The sequence below is a fragment of the Cololabis saira genome, chromosome 8, assembly GCF_033807715.1.
Source record: "Cololabis saira isolate AMF1-May2022 chromosome 8, fColSai1.1, whole genome shotgun sequence".
Classification (NCBI taxonomy): domain Eukaryota; kingdom Metazoa; phylum Chordata; class Actinopteri; order Beloniformes; family Belonidae; genus Cololabis; species Cololabis saira.
In genome coordinates, this window is record NC_084594.1 from 48,344,845 (window position 1) to 48,371,004 (window position 26,160).

At 48.0% G+C, this 26,160-nt stretch overlaps 1 protein-coding gene across 4 annotated transcripts in view; it reads left to right on the top strand.

Annotated features, from left to right (window-relative positions):
• cdk18 (cyclin dependent kinase 18) overlaps window positions 1-26,160 on the top strand; it is a 164,582-nt gene that overhangs the window by 45,843 nt on the left and 92,579 nt on the right. For 3 of the 4 annotated variants that reach the window (XM_061728181.1, XM_061728184.1, XM_061728183.1), the window contains exons 3-4: window positions 4,174-4,310; window positions 10,914-11,033. The exons of the other annotated variant lie outside the window; for it this stretch is intronic. In XM_061728181.1, coding sequence (XP_061584165.1) covers window positions 4,174-4,310; window positions 10,914-11,033 — 257 coding nt within the window. The remainder of the gene's footprint in view (window positions 1-4,173; window positions 4,311-10,913; window positions 11,034-26,160) is intronic. 4 annotated transcript variants of the gene reach the window in all.

Sequence of the window (26,160 nt, forward strand, 5' to 3'; positions counted from 1 at the left end):
TAAATATGATGACTATATGTCATCCACTAACTGCCCAAAAACTGCAAAAAATAACTTTATTTCCAAGAGCTGCTGTCATATTTATGTGTTATTACATTATCGGCACCAGTTATTACATTTTGAAAGGTTTTTTTTTAATACCAGGCCAATAACGTAATAACCAGCCAATAATGTAATGCCTTATTACATTATCGTCAAAGAGTTATTACGTTATTGGCTCAAAAGTTTTATTACATTATTGGCACATTACACTATTGGCTTTATTACATTTGAAATTGCCAAAATTATTGCGTTATTGTCAGTTATTACGTTTTTGGTTGTAACAAGGGGCTAGCACTCCAACAATCAGATTGGTCATAACATCCGACAGATAGTGGCTGATTCGACATGTCGTATCGGCTGATTTGACATGTCAAATCAGCCGATTCAACATGTCGTATCGGCTGATTTGACATGTCAAATCAGCCAATATGAGCGCAGACACCGACGGACAACTGCACGGGACACACCAACCTGACTCGAGGCACTGCCCTGGCCCGACACCGTCCGATGGCCAATTATCGGGTTGGTGTGTCCCGGCCAGTTTTGTCGTAGATATGCTACTTTAGACCTACGCTCTCAAAATGTATTTGGAGTAACAAAAAACCCAGGACAAAGTTAGTGACTCTAATGAAACTTGAACCCATGGGTGTTATGCTGTGGTTGTTGAGGACCCGTGTGCAGGAGAGCAGGAGCCAGGAGTTGCAACAAAAAAAGGGTTTATTTTAACAAAGGCAAAAAACAAAGCGCTGCTGGGCAGGATCAAGACAAAAACCAGGATCAGAAAAACTGCGAGGAGACATGGAGGAAGAAACAGTACGGACCGACAGGGAACCAAGGAATGACAAGACAAGTTATACTGAGGGGATAACGAGACATCACGAGACACAGGTGCAGACACAATCAGGGCAGATGGGACACAGGCGGGGCAAGACAGAAACTGAAGGCTGGGGGGAATGTCAACCCTGACAGAACCCCCCCCTCAAGGGACAGATCCCAGATGTCCCACACGGACATTCCACCCAGGGCGGGTGGAGGGGGGCCTGGAGGAGGGCCCAGGCCAACACATGGCCAACGTTCCGGGGGCCGTCCTGGGGACTGGGCAGACCGGCGAGACAGCTCGGGGGGCGACCCCGAGGCCTAGGCCTGGGTCTTGGCGTGGGTCTTGGCGGGGGCGTGACGGGGATTCTTGGCTGGGCTCGGGGACTTGACGTGGCTCGGGGACTTGACGTGGCTCGGGGGCTTGACGTGGCTCGGGGGCTTGACGGGGCTCGGGGGCTTGACGGGGCTCGGGGGCTTGTCGGGGCTCGGGGGCTTGACGTGGCTGTGGAACTTGACGGGGCTCTGGAACTTGACGGGGCTCTGGAACTTGACGGGGCTCTGGAACTTGACGGGGCTCTGGAACTTGACATGGCTGCGGAGGTACTCGGGTCCGGGGCGCCGGCTGCAGGGGTACCCGGGTCCGAGGCGCCCGCTGCGGGGGTACCCGGGTCCGAGGCGCTGGCCCCCCCTCAAGGGACAGATCCCAGATGTCCCCACAGTCCACATCCAGGGCGGGCTGGGGGGGGACACGGGTCCTCAGAGCTGGCTGGGGGGCGACACAGGTCCTCGGAGCTGGCTGGGGGGGGTCCGGGACCATCACCGGAGCAGGGGCTGATGCGTCCGGGACCAACACAGGAACATGGGGAGGTGCGTCCGGGACCACCACAGGAACATGGAGAGGTGCGTCCGGGACCACCACAGGAACATGGAGAGGTGCGTCCGGGACCACCACTGGAACAGGGACAGGTGCGTCCGGGACCACCACTGGAACAGGGACAGGTGCGTCCGGGACCACCACTGGAACAGGGACAGGTGCGTCCGGGACCACCACTGGAACAGGGACAGGTGCGTCCGGGACCACCACTGGAACAGGGACATTGTCCATGATGGAGGACAGCTTAGCCACCATCCTCCTCTCCCCACCACCTCCACCGGGTCCAGACTGCAGCCCAGGACAGAGCCGGCTTTCTTCACCGCTTTGTCCAGTCTCTTCTTCTCCGCTGCTGTGATGCTGCTGCTCCAGCAGACCACACCATAAACAACCCAGTCTCACAGGAAAACGTGGTAGAGGCTACGTTGGTCCACATTGCAAAACGTGGCCAATGTTACGATTTGCCCTCTTAAAACGTGAGATGTGAACGCGTTCCGTGGCCCATTCATTTGAATAGGTTTCGTTAGGTTTCATTTCTGTCACGTGACTTTCAAGTTTTCGGCTGTGGAGGAAAAATAAAATTGCTGCCATTTCTTTGATTCTCGGTCTAAATTGCAATATTTTAAGATAGTTTCGCCATGAAAAGCAGATTTTATTATATTCATAGCAAGAAATATATTTTGGTTATTTTACCCTCATTTAATGGATCTTATTGACGGAAATGTATTGCTCCCCCTCAAATTAAGCCCTGCCTAAGCCTATACAGTGGCACACTGGCACAGCAGCCCGTCATAACTATAAAATACAGTAGCCTGTAACAAATAAATATATAATTTTACGCACCGCTGCGCGCTCATATCAATTCCAAAAACACAATAAACAGCACAACGGCATAATGGTAAAAGTTATACAAGTAGTACATCTATGTGGCTTAAAAAGGACAGTTGGGTTGCTTAATGTGTCTCACACAGCGCATCTGTGTGTGTGTGTGTGTGTGTGTGTGTGTGTGTGTGTGTGTGTGTGTGTGTGTGTGTGTGTTTTTTTCTCTCGCACCGGAGCCACTCTGCCATCCTCTGCGCTCCGGGACCTCCCACTTTACAAATTAAGCACTGGGCCTTGCATATATTTTGATAACGGGGCCTTGCAAGAGAATTGGTGGTTTTATTACTCAAAGGAAGTAAAACAAGCCATATGGTTCATACATTTCCGTCAATAAGATCCATTAAATGAGGGTAAAATAACCAAAATATATTTCTTGCTATGAATATGATAAAATCTGCTTTTCATGGCGAAACTATCTTAAAATATTGCAATTTAGACAGAGAATCAAAGAAATGGCAGCAATTTTATTTTTCCTCCACAGTTCCACAACTTATTTTTCCTCCACAACTTGAAAGTCACGTGACAGAAACGAAACCTAACGAAACCTATTAAAATGAATGAGCGACGGAACGCGTTCACATCTCACGTTTTAGGAGGGCAAATCGTAACATTGGCCACGTTTTGCAATGTGGACCAACGTAGCCTCTACCACGTTTTCCTGTGAGACTGGGTTGCCATAAAAGATGGCCGACGCCACCACACAGTCATAGAAGGTCCTCAGGAGGCCGTCCCTCACTCCAAAGGACCTCAGTCAGGTGGAGTCTGCTTTGGCCTTTCTTATAAAGAGCCTGAGTGTTTATGGTCCAGTCCAGTGTTTTGTTCAGGTGAACACTCAGGTACTTGTAAGAGTCCACTATCTCTACGTCCGTTGCCTGGATGTTCACCGGAGAGGGGGGGACTTTGCGCCGGCGGAAGTCCCCTACTAGCTCCTTCGTTTTCCCAGCATTAATCTGGAGGCGGTTCCGCTGGCACCAGTCCACAAAGCTGTGGTTAAGTTCTCGGTACTCCCTTTCGTCTCTGTTGTTGATGAGACCGGCGATGGTGGAGTCATCCGAGAACTTTTGTAGGTGGCAGTTTGTTGTGTGGTGGGTGAAGTCGGCCGTGTACACGGTGAAGAGAAGGGGAGCCAGGACGGTCCCCTGTGGCATGTACAACTGGAAGGAGGCAGACCAAGGTGTATCTCTTTGCTAACTATTGGGAAACATTTGGTATTCCGCTGGAATAGGGGTAAAAGAAGTAGCTGGGAAGATGGAGGTCTGGGGCTCTGTGACCTAAACTGGAATAAAAGGTAGTGGATGGATGGATGGATGGATGGATGGATGGATGGATGGATGGATGGATGGATGGATGGATGGATGGATGGATGGAATTGATGAATGGATGGATGGATGGATGGATGATTGGTAATAATGTTTTGAAACTGAATTCCCATGGACCATACAAGAGGGTTTGCTCTTGATGTTGGAATGTTAGTTCTAACTGAATGATGTTAAACCTTCTATAATACTAACATAATGCAAAGCACAGTTGTTGAATTGAGAATTTCTTACCTCCATCAGGCTTAACTCCAGACAAACTTGGTCCTCCATCTCATGAAAACAACCCAGTTAGCCCTGAAGCAACCATGCCAGGAGTTCAGTCTCCATCAAACCTTCACTACTGCAGCAAGGCCCAACATAGACGTTTCTCCACTGAGGTAAGCAAAGATGGCTCTATGTGAAAGTGTGGGTTAGGGAAGTTAAAAAGCTTACCTTGCTGCATGGATGTAACGCCCTTGCATGCAACGGCAGTGTCTTTTTTCAATCTTGCCTAGACATATGTAGTTTCAGTACATTTTTTTCCACAACACATGTAAATTGTAGTTTCCAAGGCTGATAGGAACCTTGTAGATTCCAAAAAGCATCAGATATTCTTCAGAAAATTAAACTGACAGCGACACAAAGTGTACAACAACTGTATCAATAATCTTTATGTTTTGGCTCATATCTCGAGAACAGCATAGACTTTTGCTCCATTCTAGACAGTTCTTGAATTAAACACCCTTGTGCCTGCCAATTTCCCCATGAAAACAAAAAAAAAACTGAAAGTAAAGAGACCTTTCAGCTGATAATGTCTGAGATACTTCATCAACTCACCATGCTGATGGAACTCAATTCAACTCAATCTTTATTTATATACTGTAGCACAGTTTAAAACAACTGAGGTTGACCAAAGTGCTGTACAATTAAAAACTGCTGAATAAAAGGCTTATATTACAAAGATAAAATAAATAGAATCAGATGAGTACAAAATACAAGAATACAATGAAAAAAGTAAAATAATTAAAAATTACAATATGTTTGAAATATGTTTGAACCGCCACCTTACTGTGGTGGAGGGGTTTGTGTGCCCGAGTGATCCTAGGAGCTATGTTGTCGGGGGCACTTACGCCCCTGGTAGGGTCTCCCATGGCAAACCTCCTGGGTCCTGGGTCCTGGGTGACAGGCCAGACTAAGGGCCTGATTTACTAAAGGTTTGCGTGCGTAAAAACCTGTGCAAACTTGACAGCACCCGCAAACCAAAGTGCCAGCTGATCTACTAACAGCGTGCAAAGACGACTGCGTCTCTGAAATGCGCAAAATTGCACACGCAATTCAGTTAGTACTTTTGCCCTGATGAATAATCAATATGGGGCGTACCCGGCAGAAATCCTAAATACTGGGAGCGGAAGATGCAAATTGGTCCATTTACCACGCGCAATGAGATTTACCAAGCCTGAAAGTAATTGCGCGTATTGTGATTGCGTCTGTATTTAATACGTTTGAAAGGAAGGTGCTAATCTGCTGCTGCCGTTATTGTGGCAAGGAGGCGACATCCAAAATCAAAGAATACGCAGAGAGAGAGTCTTTATTCTGCTGCATGCTATTTTAAAAATGGTTGCACAAGTTTTATTAAAGGCCACTTTTTCTTTAGTTCTTCGCCTTATATCTTGCCACCTTCTTTTATTGTGCCCCCCTCCACTCGCCCACAAGCAGGCCAAGCCTTTGTGCCAAAACTTTGTATTTTTATTGAACGTGAAATCATCCTTCGTAAATTACATTTAATTAAAAACCGTGCTTATTAATCACAAAACACATCATGACCAAATCCGCTCCGACCCGGTGTGTCAGTGATCAGCGCAGAGACTGCAGCTTCGCCTGAATTATGGTTCTGCGTTAAATCGACGGCATAGCCGACGGCGTAGGGTCGCGGTGCGGTGTGCGTCGCCGCGTACCCTAAGCCGTCGGTTCTGCGTTGGTGTGACGCGGAACCATAAATCAGCCTTTAGTGTGCGCTCTGTGCGCTGTTCTGAACACTTCTCTTCTTTCGGCCATATGATGGTCCCGTCTGTCACACATTTACTGTCAGTGTTTGCTATATAATATATAATATTTGCAATATACTGTGGACATCTGAATAAAAACTTAACTCATAAATAGATGAATCAAAGCGCTCTCCAGCTCTGCGTCTGATATAGCCGATGTCTTTTTCTCCTCAGATCATGCCGAGCACCGCCGGGTCACGCAAACCCGACCAATTCAATATTAAAATCAAATTCGGCCCTGTGGCCCGTTTTTCTATTTCGTATTTTTGATCTGTGCCTAAAATTGAAATATGAAAAACCAGACGTTTTTCCGTTTTTTGTGCTACCAACTGCATTTATTCTATCGCAGGTTTTCTCCGATATTGCGTTTCTTTTGGTAATGTTTAAATTTCTTTGCTGTAGTTCATGAATGTGTTTATTTGCCTCTTCCACTAATATCTCTAACTCCAACTCGTCAAATTTCATTTTGCACTTGTGACTTGTGACTGTGCATTCCATCCACTCTCCATGGCGCAGAGTTTGCGCTCGCAAACCTTAAGACGCGCAACACCTCATTTAAATACTGCGGTTTGCACCTGTTATCAATTGCGCACGCAATCTTAGTTGATCACCCGCAAACCATGCAACAACAGCACGCGCAAACTTTTTCAGTGCACACGCAATTTAGTACTCTTTATTTAGGATCTTAGTAAATCGGGCCCTAAGAGCGGTTCACAAGCTTGCTATGGAGAAGGAAACATCAAGGACAGTTACGTCGCCCGGATCGGCGTCACCGGGGCCCCGCCCTGGAGCCAGGCCTGGGGTTGGGGCTCGTAGGCGAGCGCCTGGTGGCCGGGTCTTTGCCCGTGGGACCCGGCCGGGCTCAGCCCGAAACGGCGACGTGGGCCCGCCTTCCCGTAGGCCCACCACCCGCAGGAAGGACCATGGCAGGCCGGTGCCATGTGGACTGGGTAGCAGTCGTGGCGGGGCCTCGACGACCCAATCCCTGGACTAAAACCCTCACAGTGGGGACATGGAATGTCACCTCGCTGGGGGGGAAGGAGCCGGAGCTTGTGCATGAGGTTGAGAGATACCGGCTAGAGATAGTCGGGCTCACCTCCACACATACTGTAGCTTGGGCTCTGGAACCCAGCTCCTTGAAAGGGGCTGGACCCTCCACTACTCTGGAGTTGCCCAGGGTGAGAGGCGGCGGGCTGGTGTGGGCTTGGTTATAGCCCCCCAGCTCAGCCGCCATGTGTTGGAGTTCACCCCGGTGAACGAGAGAGTCGCTTCCCTGCGCCTTCGGGTCGGGGAAAGGTCTCTCACTGTTGTTTGTGCCTACGGGCCGAACAGCAGTGCAGAGTACCCGGCCTTCTTGGGGTCCCTGGGAGGAGTACTGGATAGTGCTCCAACTGGGGACTCCATTGTTCTACTGGGGGACTTCAACGCTCACGTGGGCAATGACAGTGATACCTGGAGAGGCGTGATTGGGAGGAACGGCCTCCCCGATCTGAACCCGAGCGGTGTTTTGTTGTTGGACTTCTGTGCTAGTCACAGTTTGTCCATAACGAACACCATGTTCAGGCATAAGGGTGTCCATCAGTGCACGTGGCACCAGGACACCCTAGGCCGGAGGTCAATGATCGACTTTGTTGTCGTTTCATCTGACCTTCGGCCGCATGGCTTGGACACTCGGGTGAAGAGAGGGGCTGAGCTGTCAACTGATCACCACCTGGTGGTGAGTTGGGTGCGCTGGCGGAGGAGAAGGTTGGACAGACCGGGCAGACCCAAACGGATTGTGAGGGTCTGTTGGGAACGTCTGGCCGAGCCCTCTGTCAGGGACACCTTCAACTCCCACCTCCGGGAGAGCTTCTCTCAGATCCCGGGGGAGGCGGGGGACATTGAGTCCGAGTGGACCATGTTCTCTGCCTCCATTGTCGACGTGGCGGCTCGAAGTTGTGGACGCAAGGTCTCCGGTGCCTGTCGTGGCGGCAATCCTAGAACCCGGTGGTGGACACCGGAAGTACAGGATGCCGTCAGACTGAAGAAGGAGTCCTACTGGGCTATGTTGGCCGGTGGGACTCCGGACACAGTAGAAAGGTACCGGCAGGCCAAGCGAGCCGCGGCTCGGGCGGTCCTGGAGGCAAAAACCCGGGTCTGGGAGGAGATCGGGGAGGCCATGGAGGAAGACTTTCGGTCGGCCTCGAGGAAATTCTTATTATAGCTGAACTATATCAGCCAATGAGGCAAGGGATATAGGTTCAAACTGATCAAAAACAGCATGTAAAGGTACTGTGAGATCAGAGCTAAGGCTTGCAGACGAGAAGACAGGTGATCTAAGAGCAGAGATTGTTTTCATTAAAAAATCTAAGAAAACTCTCAAAGGGTGATTGACGGTACAACTGGAGCGTTAAAGGATTTACAAGGGAGTTAAAAATGTTAAAACGAACTTGGGGCTTAAGGATATTACAGGAAACAAGACTGGAAAAATATTCAATTTTAGCAGCCTTAACAGCCCTCTTGTAGACAGACAGAACTTCACGAAGAGCTCCTTTAGAAACTTATTTTGCACTTTCTCTCAGCGCGCCGACATGAAGTCATTAAGCTATGGTTCTGAAAATGTTTTTGTGTGTTTTCTTCTAAAAGGAGCAATAAAATCAAGGATGTCCGCACATATAGAATTAATATGGTGTAGAAGGCCTTCAACACTAATAGCTTGATTACCAACCAGAGAGCTTACATCACCAGAAATAGTCACACATAGCTGAAAAGTGAGATGCAGTTTGACTGTTAATTATGCGCATACGGAATGTAGAAGCATTGAAACAGTAAAAACGCCAGGCAGGTGGTCAGAAATACATGTTGATTCACAAATTTCATTAACACACACAGATAAATTATATAATAATTATATATGATAAAACCAAATCTAAAATGTGCCCTTTATCATGAGCCTGATCTTATATATATATATATATATATATATATATATATATATATATATATATATATATATATATATATATATATATATATATATATATATATTTTCATTCTATTTTATCACCCAGTGCTCCTACCTAAGTCAGTCCTGGGCATTGCTCCCTCTACCAACCCCGGGACCCTGCACTGAGCTCAAGTCTATCTTCCAGTCCTATCTCCGAAGCGTAGTTGGGAGAGCTGGTGGTTATTTATAGTTTTTGGCTCGTTGCTGGTAACCGGCGTTGTCTAAGAGTCTGGAGAAAGTGAAGGAAAGAGGACGAAGGAAAAATACTGTCTGTGTGACACCGCACATTTATTAACTCCTTGTAGAGAGCAAACAAAATACTTGCGGGCCGACAACTTAAGCTTGACTGTGGACACTGAAAGCAACTAAAAACTTGTAACGCTGTCTGTCTTGCTGTCGTCATGCACGCTGTTTTCCACACACTCACACCAGCATCTCGTCTCTCTCTCATACCTCCGCTGCACACACACACACACACACACACACACACACAGACTCAGTTATGGTTCTGCGTCAAAACAACGGCGTGCCTACGGCGTGTGGTTTGCGTCGACGCAGACCACACGCCGTCACTGACGCCGTCACTGACGCCGTCACTGACGCCGTCACTGACGCCGTCACTGACGCCGTCACTGACGCCGTCACTGACGCCGTCACTGACGTGCACGCAGACCAAACGCAGACGAGAGGGCTGTGATTGGTTTGCTTGGTAGCAACGCATTTCCGGTTTCCAGTTTGAAGCAGTCATGAACTTTCAGCGCTCTTTTCTTCATGTATGTGTGATTTTTTTTTTGTTTTGTTTTTTTTGCACAATAGTTGTCCTTATCTCTTTGATTCACTGTGACCGGAAAAAGTCGGATAAACCATTCAGGAAAAGATCACAAATTAGCGGTGAAATGGAGTGACGGAGAAGTCCGACGGCGTCACGGCGACGGCGTGTGCACGCCGTCGTTTTGACGCAGAACCATAACTCTTTAAAGGGACAGTGCTGGCCGGTAACATCGTGGAAGGATCACGTTATTCCAGCCAGATCCTCCCACCCCATCTGGCGCCCGGGCTGGCCAGAGGGGCCAGTAGAGCCCAGGACTGCTGCATGTTTTTTGTGAGGGTAGCTCACATTAGCTACCCAAGGGAACACAGGGAGAACATGCAAACTCCACACAGAAAGACCCTTGAAAGGCCCTTTCGCCAACCGCACCTTCTAACCCCCAATGAATTGGATCTTTTACACTTTGAACAAGATTAAAAGATTGAATAAGGTTTAAATCAGTGACCAGTGGTTTTGATCCATAGCAGACATGAATATTCAAATCACCCGAAATTTCCCCAAAAAATCAGTCTCAGATAAAATCCTTATTATATTTTGGAAGGCGATAAACAACCGCAAACATAATAGAGAAAAAGTAAAGTTCAAGCTCAAACGTTTGCAGTTCAAAGCTGGAGTAAGTTTCATAAGGAATAAGACAACTCTTAAAGCTGCCGTGCTCCAAGGGGAGCTGAGGAATAGACAGCCGGGAGGAAGGATTTCAGAAAACGGTGTACACTCACCATCCCGAAGCCAGGTTTCTGTCAGAAACATAAAGTCCAAATCCTGCAAAGAGAAAAAGTAATTCAATAAAAATGTCTTATTTACTAGTGGTCTGGTGTTTAGTAAAGCCATACAAAGTTCGAGCACTATTAACATCTACCTTAAATGTGAACTGGAAGGTGTCCTCCGTGATGTGAACCAGTTCTTGGGTATTCGGATAAAAATCGATTAAAAAAATCCTTTTGTTTTTGATACAAGGATATTTTAAAAACACACAGGTATGTAACAAATGTGCTTCGGTATGCCTCAGAGTGAGGGTTACCTAACAGCTCTCATTAGTCCTTAGTTAAGCTTGTACAATTACTATTTATAAGAGTCAAACTGATACAGATGGCCAGCTGTACCTTGTTGTGATTACTTTGTCTCTCATTATTTGTTTCAGGATGTAAGTAAGCCCATGGATATCCACCTACCACCAGAGTTTGTCACAAAGCTCCAGCTGGAAAGTGAAAATGTATCTCTCTGCAAACCTCTCAGCCGCATGACTCGACGAGCTTCACTAGTCAGTAATCTCTTTGTTCATATAACTAGCAAATTTGTTTTGATCCAGTGAATGGTTCAGCTCACATTACAGAGCATAATGTGTTGCTCTCAGCGAATAACAGGGCTACTGTTATTGTACTTCTAGTTTTTTAGTTTCTTCTCAATTTTGGAGACATGATCTCCCCTTCTAGTTCTCATCAGAACTCTTGCTGCAGCATTGATTCTCATTTGCAATGGGCTCATCATGTCGAGTATATCTGTTCAAGAATCAGTCAACGCCTGCATGTTCTGCGTAGGCTCAGGATCCATGGAGTTAATAAACACATAGGGCCAAATCCACAAAAGGATTGCGCGGCTTTTGCGGCCGCTAAACCGGTGCAAATGAGACAAAAAGAGAGCGTCTAATTCACAAAGCACTCGCAAAGGGCGAATTGCAACACAAACTGCCCTGCCAAACAAATAGTGGCATTGTGCGCCTGTGCCATTTGCATGCGTGTAAATTAGGTAATATTCATACATTCGGCGCAAAATTGCCCCCTTTCTATGCAAATAAGCCTCATTGCAAAAACCGCCTAATTCACAAAGGCCAGCGCTATTTGCCACACGCAAAAATAGTGGAGCAAATACCGTCTTTCAGAAGCGTGTATTAAACTGCGCGCAAACTCCTCACTCCCCATCTCTCTGTTTCTCTCTCTCTTCAATATCATTCAAGCCTGTGTGATACTGAATGATATTAAGGGTGAAATCTATAGTCAGACATGACTGTAGACAGTCAGATCAAGTGGGGTTGTGGACTTATCTCGGATTTAAAAATAAAAATAACAGGAGCTCAGGATTCATCCTATAAGGGGCTGCTTTATTACAAACAATTCCATATAAACATATAAATCTAGAATGTGTGTGTTTAACAGCTTAATAATGTCATCACATATCACAACATATATCAGACTTATCAGTAGCGGAACGAGTCAGAGGCGGGCCGGGGGGCGGGGCAAAGGACCGGGCCCTTTGAACCCAATGAAGATTGTCAGTTTTGGCGTAGTTCACTAATAAAAAGTAAATGAATCAGTGTGAGAGTTTTTTTTCTCAGCACTTCCTCCTGAGAAGACGTGCTGCTATGTGTCTGATTATAACATTATTATCAATGAGCCGTCTCCACCTCTGTGCAGGCTGTCACAGGTGGAGACGTGCGCTGCAGTGTCAGTGACACCTGTGATCACCTGTCAGTGATATATATATATAGGCTATATAACGTCGGACCCTGACATAATTTTGAAACCCACTGGCCTCGAACAAGTTTGCAGTTCCAAATAAGCTGCTGAATCTTTGGGACAGTTGCTGGATGATTATATCCAGGCAGGCATTAAAAACGTTTACTCTAAAATTGCTCTCTGCGTCAGTGAGGCGGCTGTCTTCAGAGAGTTCATCAAAGTGACGCTTAATTTTTCTCGCCCTGCTTCTTTCAAACTGTGTTTGACTGCCCCATTTAGTGGCTAGAGCAAGAGAGGTGGACGTGACCTCATCAAATTGCTCCCTGTACTCCATCAAAACACTGACAGCATTTTTCAGTAGAGTAGATGCTTTGAGGATATCAGTGTCTTTCGCTTGCTGCGAGGCAGCGTTTACGCCCTCCAAAATCTTGGTCTGCACGTTGACCAAACATATGAATGAAAATTTGCTTATGGCATTCTTGAGGGCACTTGCTTCATCACGCTCATCTTTTTTGTCACTTGTAAGGGATAGTTTGATAAGGGCCTTCATAATGTCTCCATATCTGTGCCTCAACGCAACAAGCGCATTGTGGCGAGAGGACCAGCGAGTAGGACATAAGCGCTTTGATGTAATATTTCTGCTCTCTAGCGTCATAAACTCACTGAACTTTTTTTTTAAATAAATTTTCAAAAGCATGAGTTTGAAAAGTGGGGAGGGACGTTTTATTTTCACTCGCTTTATTTTTTTATTTCTGCAGTTTTCATTAGGGACCAATGTGTGTGCTGAAATATGGAGAACACTGGAAACAGCTCCCCTCACTTAGTCAGACAAGGGCAAATTGCACTCAGCCGCAAAACTTTATGGGCGTGTTTGCCCCGGTATATCATTAGAGCAAAATCTTTTGTGAATAGGACCTTAAGGCGGGGCAAATTGCGGGCGCAAATGCGGCGCAATTCACAGCGCTATTTGCGGGCGCAATCTGTTCTTTGTGGATTTGGCCCATAATTTTGTTGTTCTACATTGAATCTATTATTCGTTATGGCATTGCAACTTGGTTTGGTAATTTGACCATTAAATCTAGATCACAACTCCAGAATTTGATTAAAATGGCAGGAAAAATAATCGGTCTGCTGCCCCCATCCTCTCTCCAGGAGATTTTTGAGCAGTGATGAAGCAAGGCCAAAAAGTCACTGCTGACCCAAACCACATCCTGTATAAGGAGTATGTGTTAATGCCATCAGGCAGAAGATTCAGGCAACCTATCTGTAAACTGAACAGGTATACATTTTCATTTGTCCCACTATCAATCAAACTACTGAACAGTAGGAGTTGAAGTGTGTGTGTGTGTGTGTGTGTGTGTGTGTGTGTGTGTGTGTGTGTGTGTGTGTGTGTGTGTGTGTGTGTGTGTGCGTGCGTGCGTGCGTGCGTGCGTGCGTGCGTGCGTGCGTGCGTGCGTGCGTGCGTGCGTGCGTGCGTGCGTGCGTGCGTGCGTGCGTGCGTGCGTGCGTGCGTGCGTGCGTGCGTGCGTGCGTGCGTGCGTGCGTGCGTGCGTGCGTGCGTGCGTGCGTGATTGGGAGTGACGTGAGAAAAGAAATGTGCAATAATGTGTAGGTTTCTCTTGTAGGTTCTAGGTTGTAGGTTTCTCTTGTGTAGGTTAGTGCAATAATCTGTAGGTTTCTCTTGCATAGGTCATTTGTGCAATAATGTTTCGGGCTCTGTGCAATAATTTTTTCTTCTACTCAGGGGTATTGTGTAATACCGTAGGTTTTCTGGGAACTGGGAGTGGGAATTGATGTGTGTTAACTATAGTATGGTTTGATTGTATATGTGGGTAAAGACTTCGGGGTTATGTTTCTATGTTTATTGGAGTGTTATTGTCGCCTGTGCCTCTCATGTCCAAGACAAATTTCTCCTAAGGGAGACAATAAAGATTCATCTTATTCTTATTTTGGATCAGTAATTTTACAACATCTTACTAAAAGGGAATCGCAATAGTCCAATCTTGACGTATGATAATGCATTTCTCTGTAATAATATTTTATATATTTTTGCAAAGGTGAAAGATGGCAGTTGTAGAAATGTGTTCTATGTGCGATTTAAAGGACAAATCCTGGTAAAAAAGAACTCCAAGATTCCTCACAGTTGTACTTCATGCAAAAGTACTACCATCCAGGGTTACTAAATAACTAGACAGTCTATTTCTGAAGAGCTCAGTTCCAAAGACAACATCGTCAGTCATGTCTGACTTTAACGTCAGGAAATTAGTGGTCATTCAAGTCATTATGTCATAAAACGATGTTTGCAATCCAATGACCCTACTGGTTTCATCTGCCAAGCTATGAAAGTGATTGCCATAATGCCTAAAAATAACACCTCACAGAGGTATATATGTAAGACTTCTCATTCACATGAACAAACAGGAATCTATTAGATGACCAAGCTAATGAAATGTATTTTATTCTGAGAACACATTCAAGCTGCTGCAACAGAGTGTTGTGCTCAGCTGTATCAAATACAGCCCTGCAGGGACTGTATGGACACAACCCCACTGTCTGAGGCCTTGAGGCACCAGTTAGTAATGATTATTAGGGCCCGAGCACTTACAGTGCGAAGGCCCTATTGTATCTGTAAGAATTTTCCTTGTTTTTTTTCCTTCTTCCGACGAAATGAGGGCCTTTTTGCCCCCCATAAACGTGCCCCAAAAGTGACCAAATTTTGCACGCAAGCCAGGCCTGGCAAAAAAATGTGATATTTAATGGTTTGCATTAATGGGCGTGGCCTAATGGCTCAACAGCGCCCCCTAGAAAACTGTGTGCCTCAAGCCCCACAATACGGTTTGACGTACATGCACGAAAATCGGTACACACCTGTATCATGTCGCAACTTAAAGAAAAGTCTCTTGGCGCCATGGCTCAAACCGAACAGGAAGTTGGCCATTTTGAATTAATCGTGTAATTTTGGTGCAATTTATGCCATTCCTTCGGCAGTTAATACGTCCCGAACCGTAACGTGCACCCAGGTGTGTTATACATCAAAATGTGCAATATTCGTATTAATGTGCTTTGTATTCGTGTACTTGGAAGACATTCTTATCTTCTCCAAGTCCCGTTAGGAGCACGTCAATCATGTTCAGGTGGTTCTCCAGCGCCTCCTCGAGAACTCCCTCTTCGTTAAAGCCGAGAAATGCGAGTTCCACGCCTCATCTGTCTCCTTCTTGGGTTACATCGTGGGTCCGGGAAGCCTGCAGATGGACCCGCCCAAGGTCTCGGCAGTCACGTCCTGGCCCATCCCTGACTCCTGCAAGCACCTGCAACGTTTCCTGGGGTTCACCAATTTCTACCGCCGCTTCATCCACAACTACAGCACTGTTGCCGCCCCCCTCACAGCCCTCACATCCACCAAGGTGTCTTTCTGCTGGACCCCTGCGGCTGACGAGGCCTTCAAGACCCTCAAGGCACGCTTCACGTCGGCGGCCATCCTTCAGGTTCCTGACCCTGACCGCCAGTACGTCGTGGAAGTGGATGCCTCTGATATCGGCGTGGGAGCCTCCTGTCTCAGCGGGCCACTTCGGACCAGAAGCTCCATCCCTGTGCCTTTTTCTCCCGATGACTGTCCCCTGCTGAGAGGAACTATGACATCGGCAACCGGGAGCTGCTGGCCGTCAAGGAGGGGGGCTGGAGGGGACCCGACTACCGCTCCTGGTGTGGACCGATCACAAGAATCTGGAGTACACCTGGACCGCCAAGAGACTAAACTCCCGCCAGGCCTGCTGGTCCCTCTTCTTCACCCGGTTCAACTTCTCCCTCTTCTATCGCCCCGGATCCCGGAATATCAAGCCTGATGCTTTGTCGCGGTAGTTCCTGGGGGAGAGGGAGTGTAGGGAAGAGGCCGACCCCATCCTCCCTTCCCCCTGTCTGATTGCTTCCCTGACCTGGGAGGTGGAGGAGAGACTGAGAGCTGCGGTGGAGAACCAGCCTGGTCCCAGCGCCTGTCCCCCTAACCGTCTCTTTGTTCCTCCAGGTCTGAGATCGGATGTCCTCCAGTGGGCTCACGCCGCCAAGCATTCCTGTCATCCTGGGATCCGGAGGACTTGCGATGTTCTGAAGCAACGCTTCAGAACGCTTCTGGTGGGCCACGCTGGAGGAGGACACATCAATGCCTGTCCTGTCTGCAACCAAAACGAGCCCTCTCATCACTCCCCTGCTGGGCTTCTGCATCCGCTCCCAGTGCCTCGGCACCTGTGGTCCCACATCTCCCTGGACTTTGTCACTGGTCTTCCCTCTTCTGGTGGTAACACTGTCATTCTCACAGTTGTTGACCGGTTCAGCAAGATGGCACACTTCATTCCTCTTCCCAAACTCCCTCTGCCAAGGAGACTTCTCAGCTGGTCCTGCTCCACATCTTCCGTCTCTATGGTCTTCCCATGGATGTGGTCTCCGACCAGGGTCCGCAGTTCACCTCTATCTTCTGGTGGGAGTTCCGTGCTCAGCTTGGGGCCTCCGTTAGCCTGTCCTCTGGTTTTCACCCCCAATCCAATGGCCAAACGGAGTGCATGAACCAGGAAATGGAGACGGCACTACGCTGTATGGTGTCACAGAACCGCTCTTCTTGGTCCCAGCAACTCCTGTGGGTCGAGTACGCCCACAACTCCCTCACCAGCTCAGCCACCGGTCTCTCCCCCTTTCAATGCTGCTACGGGTACCAACCCCCACTCTTCCCGGCACTTGAGGGAGAGATCACCTGCCCCTCCGTCCAGGCCTTCATCCGTCGCTGTCGCCGCACCTGGACACAAGCTCGAGCAGTCCTTTTCTGAGCCTCGGACCGCTACTGCTCGTCGGCCAACCGACGTCGCACTCAAGCGCCGACCTACCAGGTTGGCCAGAAGGTCTGGCTCTCCACCCAGGACCTCCCTCTCCGGGTGGAATCTAAGAAGTTGGCTCCCAGGTTCATTGGCCCTTTCCCCATCTTGAAGGTCATTAACCCCGCCACAGTGAGACTTCAACTCCCCTGGACCATGCACATCCACCCCACCTTCAATGATTCTTGGGTCAAGCCAGTTTTGGGGAGCCCACTGGTGCCCCCCACTCCTCCTCCACCGCCTCCTCACCTCATCGATGGAGGACCAGCATACTCTGTTCATCGCCTGTTCCCGCCGTTGTGGCCAGGGACTCCAATACCTCGTTGACTGGGAAGGCTGTGGTCCGGAGGAGAGGTCGTGGGTCCCTGCTGGTCCATCCTCTGCCCTCGTCTCATTGCAGACTTCCATCGGGAACACCCTGACCAACCCTCCAGGTCGACCTCCTCTACTAGGGCTACTCATCCTGGGGCATTGGGCCCTTCCATGCCGGTCGTCTCAAAGGTGGAGGGGTCTCTTCATCCTCTGAGGATTCATCCTCGGACAACGAGAGTTATTATTATTAACCTTTATTTTACCAGGAAAATCCCTTGAGACTGAATCTCTTTTACGAGGGAGACCTGGCCAAGAGGCTTAACTGGTGCAACAACAATAACATCAATTTAACAACAACAACAACAACAACAAACAGTGCAAACAACATTACAATACCTTACATTAAAAATAGCAGGTGCACATTTCTGTTAGATTCTGTTTAAGGAGAACCTTGAATTCACCCAAGGAGATGAGTCCAGAAAGTTTAAGAGAGTTCTGAATTTGGTTCCAGGACCAGGGAGCAGCGTAGGAGAAGGCTGCTTTGCCAAGTTCTGTATTAATCCTAGGGATTTTATACAGCTTCCGTGTGGAAGAGCGGGAGCTGTACACACTGTGAACTGGAGACAACAAGTTGGAAAGATATGTGGGGAGTTCCCTCCCCCTGACCCCCTCCGCCCACCCGGCTGAGGTGATGGACTGGTCTGGCTCTGAGGAGTATTAGGCCCTCTTCCTGGCCCCCTCCTCCCGCCCGGCTTGGTGTTGCTTTTTGGGACGTCAGGAGCCGTCCCTTGAGGGGGGGTTCTGTCATGGTCAGTCCTCCACTCTGATCTGCCTTCAGTACTTTTCCACTCCCCTCTCTCGTGCTCACCCCATCTGCCATCCACGCCCGCCTCGTTAGCTACACCCACCTCGTTAGCCACGCTCACCTCGTCACTCACTCCACTCACCTGCTCTCCCAGCTGCAGCTCCTCAGCAATCTAGAAGCTATATAAACTCCACTCTCCCCTTTTCCCACTGCCAGATTGTTCTTTTGCCATGCAAGACTCTCCAGCGTTCTCTGCCCTGACTTCCCGTTGCTGACCCTGCCTGTTCCTGGACTCTGCCTTGTCTCCTGCTCTCCGGTGCCTGACCTTGTCTTCCGAACCTGACGCTGATTCCTGCCTGATCCTGGTCCTGCATTCCTGCTCTGTCTACTGGATCCATGGTCAAACAATCATCAATCCATGTAGTCTTAGAACATAGAACTTGAGAACATAGCTCTTCACCTGCAGGTATCTAAAGATGTAGATTGAGATCTGTCTTTAGCTGTTCAAATGAAATGAAATGTCCTTCCTTAAATAAGTCCATCACACTGTTAACCCCTCTCCTACTCCACATTTGAAAAGATGAGTCTGTTAGGGATGGAGCAAAATTAATGTTAGCCAGAATAGGGGAAGTGACAAGAGCCTGTTGATGCTTAAAATGGATCCTAAACTGCAACCATATTCTTAGGCAGCCAGATATTAGCCCCCTTAGTGCCCCCCCCCCCACCTCTGGTCATCCCGCTGCTGCTTCCACCTGCCTGCTGTGTGCTGCTGACGTCCCTGACTCCCCCAGTCTGGCCTTCGGCAGGAGGGTCCCCCCTTATGAGCCTGGTCCTGCTCAAGGTTTCTTCCCTCCTAAAGGGGAGTTTTTCCTTGCCACTGTTTGGCTTAAAGGTGACCTATTATGGCATTTAATTTATATTTTAAACAGGCCTTGAATGTCTTAAAAACAATCTAAAGCTTGTTTTTTCTACATAAATCATAAATCCAGCCTGTGAGCCCTGTCACTAGTTTTACCGCTTCTAACCTCTTTTTCTGCGCCTCATTTTTAGGGAAGGGGGGGGTATGATAATGAGGCTCTGCGCTGATTGGCTCCCTGAATGACGTGTAGCAGGGGAGGAGGATAAACCTCGCTCCGCCAGAGCAGCCCGAACCTGTAAATTATCACAATACTGAATTTTCACAAATGGAAACTTTATTGTTAAAAAAATAAAATATGAGTTGTATATAAATAACATTTATGCACTATTTAAGCCGGATCTACCCGGCGGATGCTGAACGCTGGCCCCGGAGCCACGCCGGGCGCCCGGGAGCAGCGCGCATCACCGCGGCTTTAACGGGGGAATCTGACCGGTTCCGACCGGCCGGGACCGCAGGAACCGGCCTGGACTGGTAGCAGGGACTCCCGGGGACCGACCAGTGGAATTTCAGCCGGATCTGCCCGGCGGATGCTGTGCGACGGGCGCTGCAACCGCACGGCGGGCGCACAGATCGCTCCGGAGCGCATCCGCGGCGCATTGCCCGTTATCGGTGATCAAACCGATGGATTTGCCTGAAAATCTCAGAGGCTGAAGCTGGTCCAGCATGGGACAGATCCCCGAGGACCCAGCTCCCAAACCACCCGGGAACCTGGATGATTCAACCCGGATCCGCTCCGCCGCGGCGCAGCGTCCGACTGGCTGAAGGAAGCGCCGCTCCAGCAGCGGAGAGAGCTGGTTGTGGGCGTGGTTTCAGCAGCGGAGGCTGAACCTATGGAAATCTGCTCCTGTCGTTACGTAACGACAGGAGCAGATTCTAATCGGCTCAAAAAAAACCACGTGACACTGGGGGACTCTGTCCGGCGGGGGTCAGAGAGCTTGCAGAAATTCATGGTATTTTGTCTCCCCTGTGCTGGCAGGGTGAGGGGAGACCACTTTATACATGTTAAAACAAGAAAAAACGTGTTTTTCATAATAGGTCCCCTTTAAGGCTTTTCTCCCACTATGGGAGTTTTTACCTGCCATTGTTTATATAATAATTGCTCGGGGGTTTATGTTTATGTTTATGTTTATGTTCTGGATCTCTGGAAAGTGTCTAGAGACAACATCTGTTGTATTAGACGCTATATAAATAAAATTGAATTGAATTGAGATATTATTGGGTTGTTTGTCCAACAGTGTTTACTCAAAGGTAATGAGGCACAGAATAGGGAGCGGATTGAAGCTGGTTTACTTGCATACTGTTCCATATGACACCATACTATCATATGATGTATCAGAGAACCAGAATAAGTGTTTTTGGATATTTGCAGCCCAGTAATAATACAAAAAATTTGGTAGGGAGAGCCCACCATCCTCCTTCTGTCTCTCCAAATATCCCCTCTGTATTCTGGGTATTTTTTTATTCCAAATAAAAGTAGATAATAACTTATTTAAGTCATTAAAGAAGGATTTAGGTATGAAGACTGGTATTGCTTGGAACAGAAATAAAAATCTGGGCATGATAGACATTTTTATTGAGTTTATCCTTCTGACGAGCGACAAAGGGAGTGTTGACCATCTCTCCATATCCTGTTTGACTCCATTAAATACTGTTTTAAAATTACTGTCAAACAGATCTTTATACCTGTGTGTGACATAAACCCTCAGATGAGTAAAACTATCCATATTGACAGAGAGAGGGAAATCCCGGAATGACATCTGGCGTGCTAAGACCTTAGTTAAATTGAACTTATACCCTGAAATTTGAACAAACCTGGTAATAACATCGAGAGCAATAGGTATAGTAGTACATGGATCTGACAGAAAGAGGATACATACAGGGATACCTGTATGCCAGTGTCCCAACCTCCATATCCCAGCTAGGCTACTGGTATGCCTTAAAATCATTGCCAGGGGCTCGATGGCGATATTGAATATCAGTGGACTCAACGGACATCCCTGTCTCATTCCTCTGGAGAGGGGAAAATAGTCAGATATTATCTTGTTCCTTCTCACTGAGGCATAGGGCGCCGTATAGATAATCTTGATCCATGAACAGAACATGGGCCCAAAGCCAAACCTGTCCAGTGTGGTGAGCAAATAATTATACTCAGTCCTGTCAAATGCTTTTTGCGCATCAAAGGATAGTATTACCTCTGGTTTAACGTTGCCAGATCGGTACAGGATTTTGAAAACTCTGCGAAGGTTGTTTGACAACTGTATGCCTGTAATAAAACCCGTTTGATCCGGATGGATTAGTTTTAGGGATGCCCCTTTACCATTTTTTTCACACCGAGTAGAAGTACTTTAATTGGTGTACTTGCCGATACCGAATACCGATCCGATACTTCTACCACAAATATAACTAGGCTAAAAATGAAGACAGGTTTTATTTGCAACAGAAATTCAATTTCAAACAAAACTCAGCCGGCCGGGCTTTCCTCCGCGCAACGCCCCCCCCCCGCCCCAAATTTTCATGAAAATACTTAAAATGGGCATTAATGTCTATTTGGTCTCTAACAATCTTACCGTCCCTGTCTTTTATTGCAGATATAAAACCGGCCGCTGCTGATAGTTTGACCTGGTGGCCCAAAAGCTTACTGGCACACTCCCCGTTTTCCAGGGTCGGCGCCAGAGCAAATATTCAGAGGGGGCACGAGGCTTATTAGGGCGGGCACCAAATCGGTCGTGTAGGACAGCATTTTAAGGAAAAAAGTGCATTCTCACTACTTTCCTATTAATAATCTGTCTAAAACATGTGGAGAAATCAAATCACTTAGGTGGAAATAATGCAAGGAAGCGCACATTTTACTTTGACTGAAAACGTTTTAAGCCTTTTTCACATAGAGCCGCCGGCTTTCCCATTCATTGTGTATGTGTTGCGGCTCCGCGCAAGAGCGCAGGGTCTGCAGCCGAGGTCGGCAGCGCGCATCACGGCGCACGCCGCACGCCGCTGAGTTTGCGCGGCGGCAAAGGGCGCAAGTGGACGCACGCCGCTGGGTTGCCGCGGCAGCAAGGCGCAAAGCGGCTTTCACCTGGAACGAGGTTTGCGCCGCGCACGCCGGGATGGGCGTCTCTGTGAGTCTCTGTGAGGAGCTGTGGGATGCAGACTGCAGGCCTATCAGGACATCAATAAAAAGGGACAAAAGTGGAGAGAAATCTCCTAGAATGTGGACATACCTGTGTGTTTAAAAGTGGTAGAAATGTGATATTCTTTTGCTCTTTTAACAATAAAATGTTCATTTAAAATAAAATTTAGCATTTCCATGCCTCATATCAGGATCAATTGAATCATTTATCAATATATGATCATGAAACTTTTTTTCGGTCGCCAAGCAACCTGCAACAAATATGTACAGGAGTCTCCAACCCTGCTCCTGGATCCACCTATCCAGCATGTTTTAGGTGTCTCCCTGCATGAACACACCTGATTCTAATCAATGGTCGTCATTAACTTGTCATCAAGGTCCGGACAACTCTGTTGTTGACACAGCTCCTTGTATCATGGTGTGCTGAAGCAGGGAAAGATCTAAAACATGCAGGATAGGTGCTCTCCAGGACCAGGGTTGGAGACCCATGCGCGCAGGCGTGCCCTGCTCTGCGACGACTCTGCGCCACCCCGGCGCTGTTGCCGTGTTCTATGTGAAAAGGGCTTTACTCGTAACACACAACGAGGTCACATACATGTTTTTAATATATCAAGTTGATCCGTTCATGCCCCGACAGAGCGGGGGAACGGCCGGCTGTCAGAGCTGACAACCGGCTCTGCTGCGCCGGGCGGGGTGCCGGGTGAGGCGCTGGGCGAGGCGCAAAGTGGGGCGCAGGTTTTTGCGCAGAGCGAAGCGACCGGTGTACAGATCGAGATGGCAGAGTCTGGAAGTCAGGCTCTGTTGAAGGGGCTGATTGGACAGACTGCCACCGGGATGGCTGAGTCTGTGTTGGATGGAGAGGAGGATAGTGTAATGGAGGAGCGCTTTCGGGAAATTTGTTTACCGTCAAAGAAGAAAAGTGAGGGGGCACAGTGACTGAAGTAAGCGGGCACTGCCCCCTGGTGCCCGCCCATGGCGCCGACACTGCCGTTTTCATATATCTTGTGACAAATTCTTAAATGGTCCTGGTGGATCATTTATCAGATTATCAAATTCTGTTTGGTTCGGTTGGCCAGAGGGGGCAGTAGAGCCCAGGACTGTGTGCATGTTTTTGTGAGGGTAGCTCACATTGCTACCCAAGGGAACATGGGGAGAAAATGCAAACTCCACACAGAAAGGCCCTTTCGCCAACCCCACCCAGGGTGTGGGTGCTGAAGTCATGGGGGAACTAACACGCACTTCAGCGCCCACAGCGTCTCCGGCGGGAATCGAACCCAGGACCTTCTTGCTGTGAGACGGCTGCACTACCAGCTGCCCCACCGTGCCCCCTCCGGTTGGCCAGAGGGGGCAGTAGAGCCCAGGACTGTGTGCATGTTTTTGTGAGGGTAGCTCACATTGCTACCCAAGGGAACATGGGGAGAAAATGCAAACTCCACACAGAAAGGCCCTTTCGCCAACCCCACCCAGGGTGTGGGTGCTGAAGTCATGGGGGAACTAACACGCACTTCAGCGCCCACAGCGTCTCCGGCGGGAATCGAACCCAGGACCTTCTTGCTGTGAGACGGCTGCACTACCAGCTGCCCCACCGTGCCCCCAGAAGCAGAAGCTTTTGTCCATGTTGCAGCATCCTCTGCCGGACACCGGAACCTGCAGCGTGGGAGTGAGAGGGGCAGGGTAATGGCCCGGGCAGGCGGGGGAGAGGTTTGTCCGTCAAGACTCCTCTCCCTGGCCCTGCCCCTTCTCAACCTTTCCCCGACCCTGCACCCCAACCTGGGACTTGACGATTGGGCCGGAGCTTCGGGAGCTGCATGCTGGCCTGCGGTCCCCACCCCTGGTCATCCCGTTGCTGCTTCCACCTGCCTGCTGTGCTGTTGCCGTCCCTGACCCAACAGTCTGGCCTAAGGGTCCCCCCTTATGATCCTGGTCCTGCTCAAGATTTCTTCCCTCCTAAAGGGGAGTTTTTCCTTGCCACTGTTTGGCTTAAGGTTTTTCTCCCACCAGGGGAGTTTTTACGTGCCATTGTTTATGTAATAACTGCTCGGGGGTCATGTTCTGGGTATGGGTATCTGGAAAGCGTCTAGAGACAACTTTTGTTGTGTTAGACGCTATATAAATAAAATTGAATTGAATTGAATAGAAGCAGAATTATTTCTCTTTGAAATTTGGTGACTTTTGGGGCACGTTTAGGGGGGCAAAAAGGCCCTCATTTCGTCGGAAAAATAAAAACGAGAAAAAAAAATCCTACAGATACAAAAGGGCCTTCCCACTGTCAGTGCTCGAGCCCTAATAAACGATCAATCTGGAAAATAAAGGAACACAGGTTCAGGACTGAAGCGGCAGAGACCTTAGATTCATAAGAATATCGTTTTTATTAACATAAAAAGGCTAAGATAAGCAGCTACAACTGAACTAAAATAAGTGAGCTGGGGTTCTTGGTGGGAGGCAGCCTATTAGCAAAAGTGCCCCTCCTCTTTCGCCTGGGTGCAGCAGCAGCACTACACACACACACACACACACACACACACACACACAACTGCCCCAGTGCCTACTTTCATGCAGGAGTGAGGTTTCCCCACCATGCCTAGCCTCCCACCTTATGACAACCAGTCCACACTAAAACAAGAAAAAAAGATTAAATCCCAACTGATGGCAAAACAAACTCAAACCAACAGGGCAGCCACCTGCAGGAACCAGCAATTGAAGCAGCCTCTGGAAACTGGCCCAGATGAGGCTTTATAGATAGATTATATTATATTATTTGTTAATCCCGAAGGAAATTTAGGGCATCCAGTAACTGAAAAACACTTTGAAGAACATTTTACAGTAGTCAACTGACTCACAACTCACAGACGTTCAGACACGCATACACAAATTACATACATTTAGGAAGACATGTTCAGGAGGAGTAGAGACAGTCTAGCTTGAGTGAATAGGGCAAAGTGATCATGTGCTTTGTGGATAGTGCAATGATAAAAAAAGAGTAGAATATACACATAAATTACAAAAATGAGTCTGTGTGTGGGTGTTGGGGCAGGCTGAGGTAGAGGCCAGCTCTCTCCTCCCCTTCAGTGAGGTGTTGTAGAGCTGAATAGCCCTGGGAACAAAAGCCTGTTTGATGAGCATGACAGTGACAGGAGTCTGTCACTGAATATGCATGTGAATGTGCAGTGGATGGTGTTCACTCTCCAGGATAGACTCTATATATAGAGCCTGACTGAGCTTCCTGGATTTAATTTGTGCTCAGCATTAAGTAAGATTCTTTTTTTTAATCATAATCTGGGAGTAAGGTATGGCTCCGGGCTGCTGTGATTTCTTCATTGGGAAAAAACTGGAGAGTCAGAAATCCAAGAGTTGAAGCCACGGCTGGGCTTTCATAGATTCCTGAAAATTGTACACCTTAGTGCGTGCTTCAGGGATTGTGTCACGGTTTGGTTATTTAGTTCCTGTTTTATTTTGAAACCTGTGTCTTTGTGTTTCAGTTCTGTTTTGACTTCCCTGGTTCCCATCTGCCCTGATTGTCTGCACCTGTGTCTCATCAACCCTTCTGTGTATATCTGGTCTTGTCTTTCCCCTGCTTCCTGCTGGTCCGTACTTTTTCATCCCTCCATGTTTCCGGTCTGGTTTTGTACAATTCAGATTTTTTGCAATCCTGCTCAGCAGCGCTTTTGGATTGTATAAGTTAATAAAACACGTTTTTTGGAACTCCTGCCTCCTGGGGCCTCATGATCAAAACGTGCGGCACACAAAAAACGTGCGTTCGCTACTTTCTACGCTCACGGTCGTATGATCGAAAATTGATTTGAACGTAGAAAGTTGCGGTCTTTCACGTACAAACCAAGGCTGGCGTACGCACTTTTCTGAGGTTTTGTCCATTGGTGACACTCACTGGTGATGCAGTGAAGTGCAGAATATG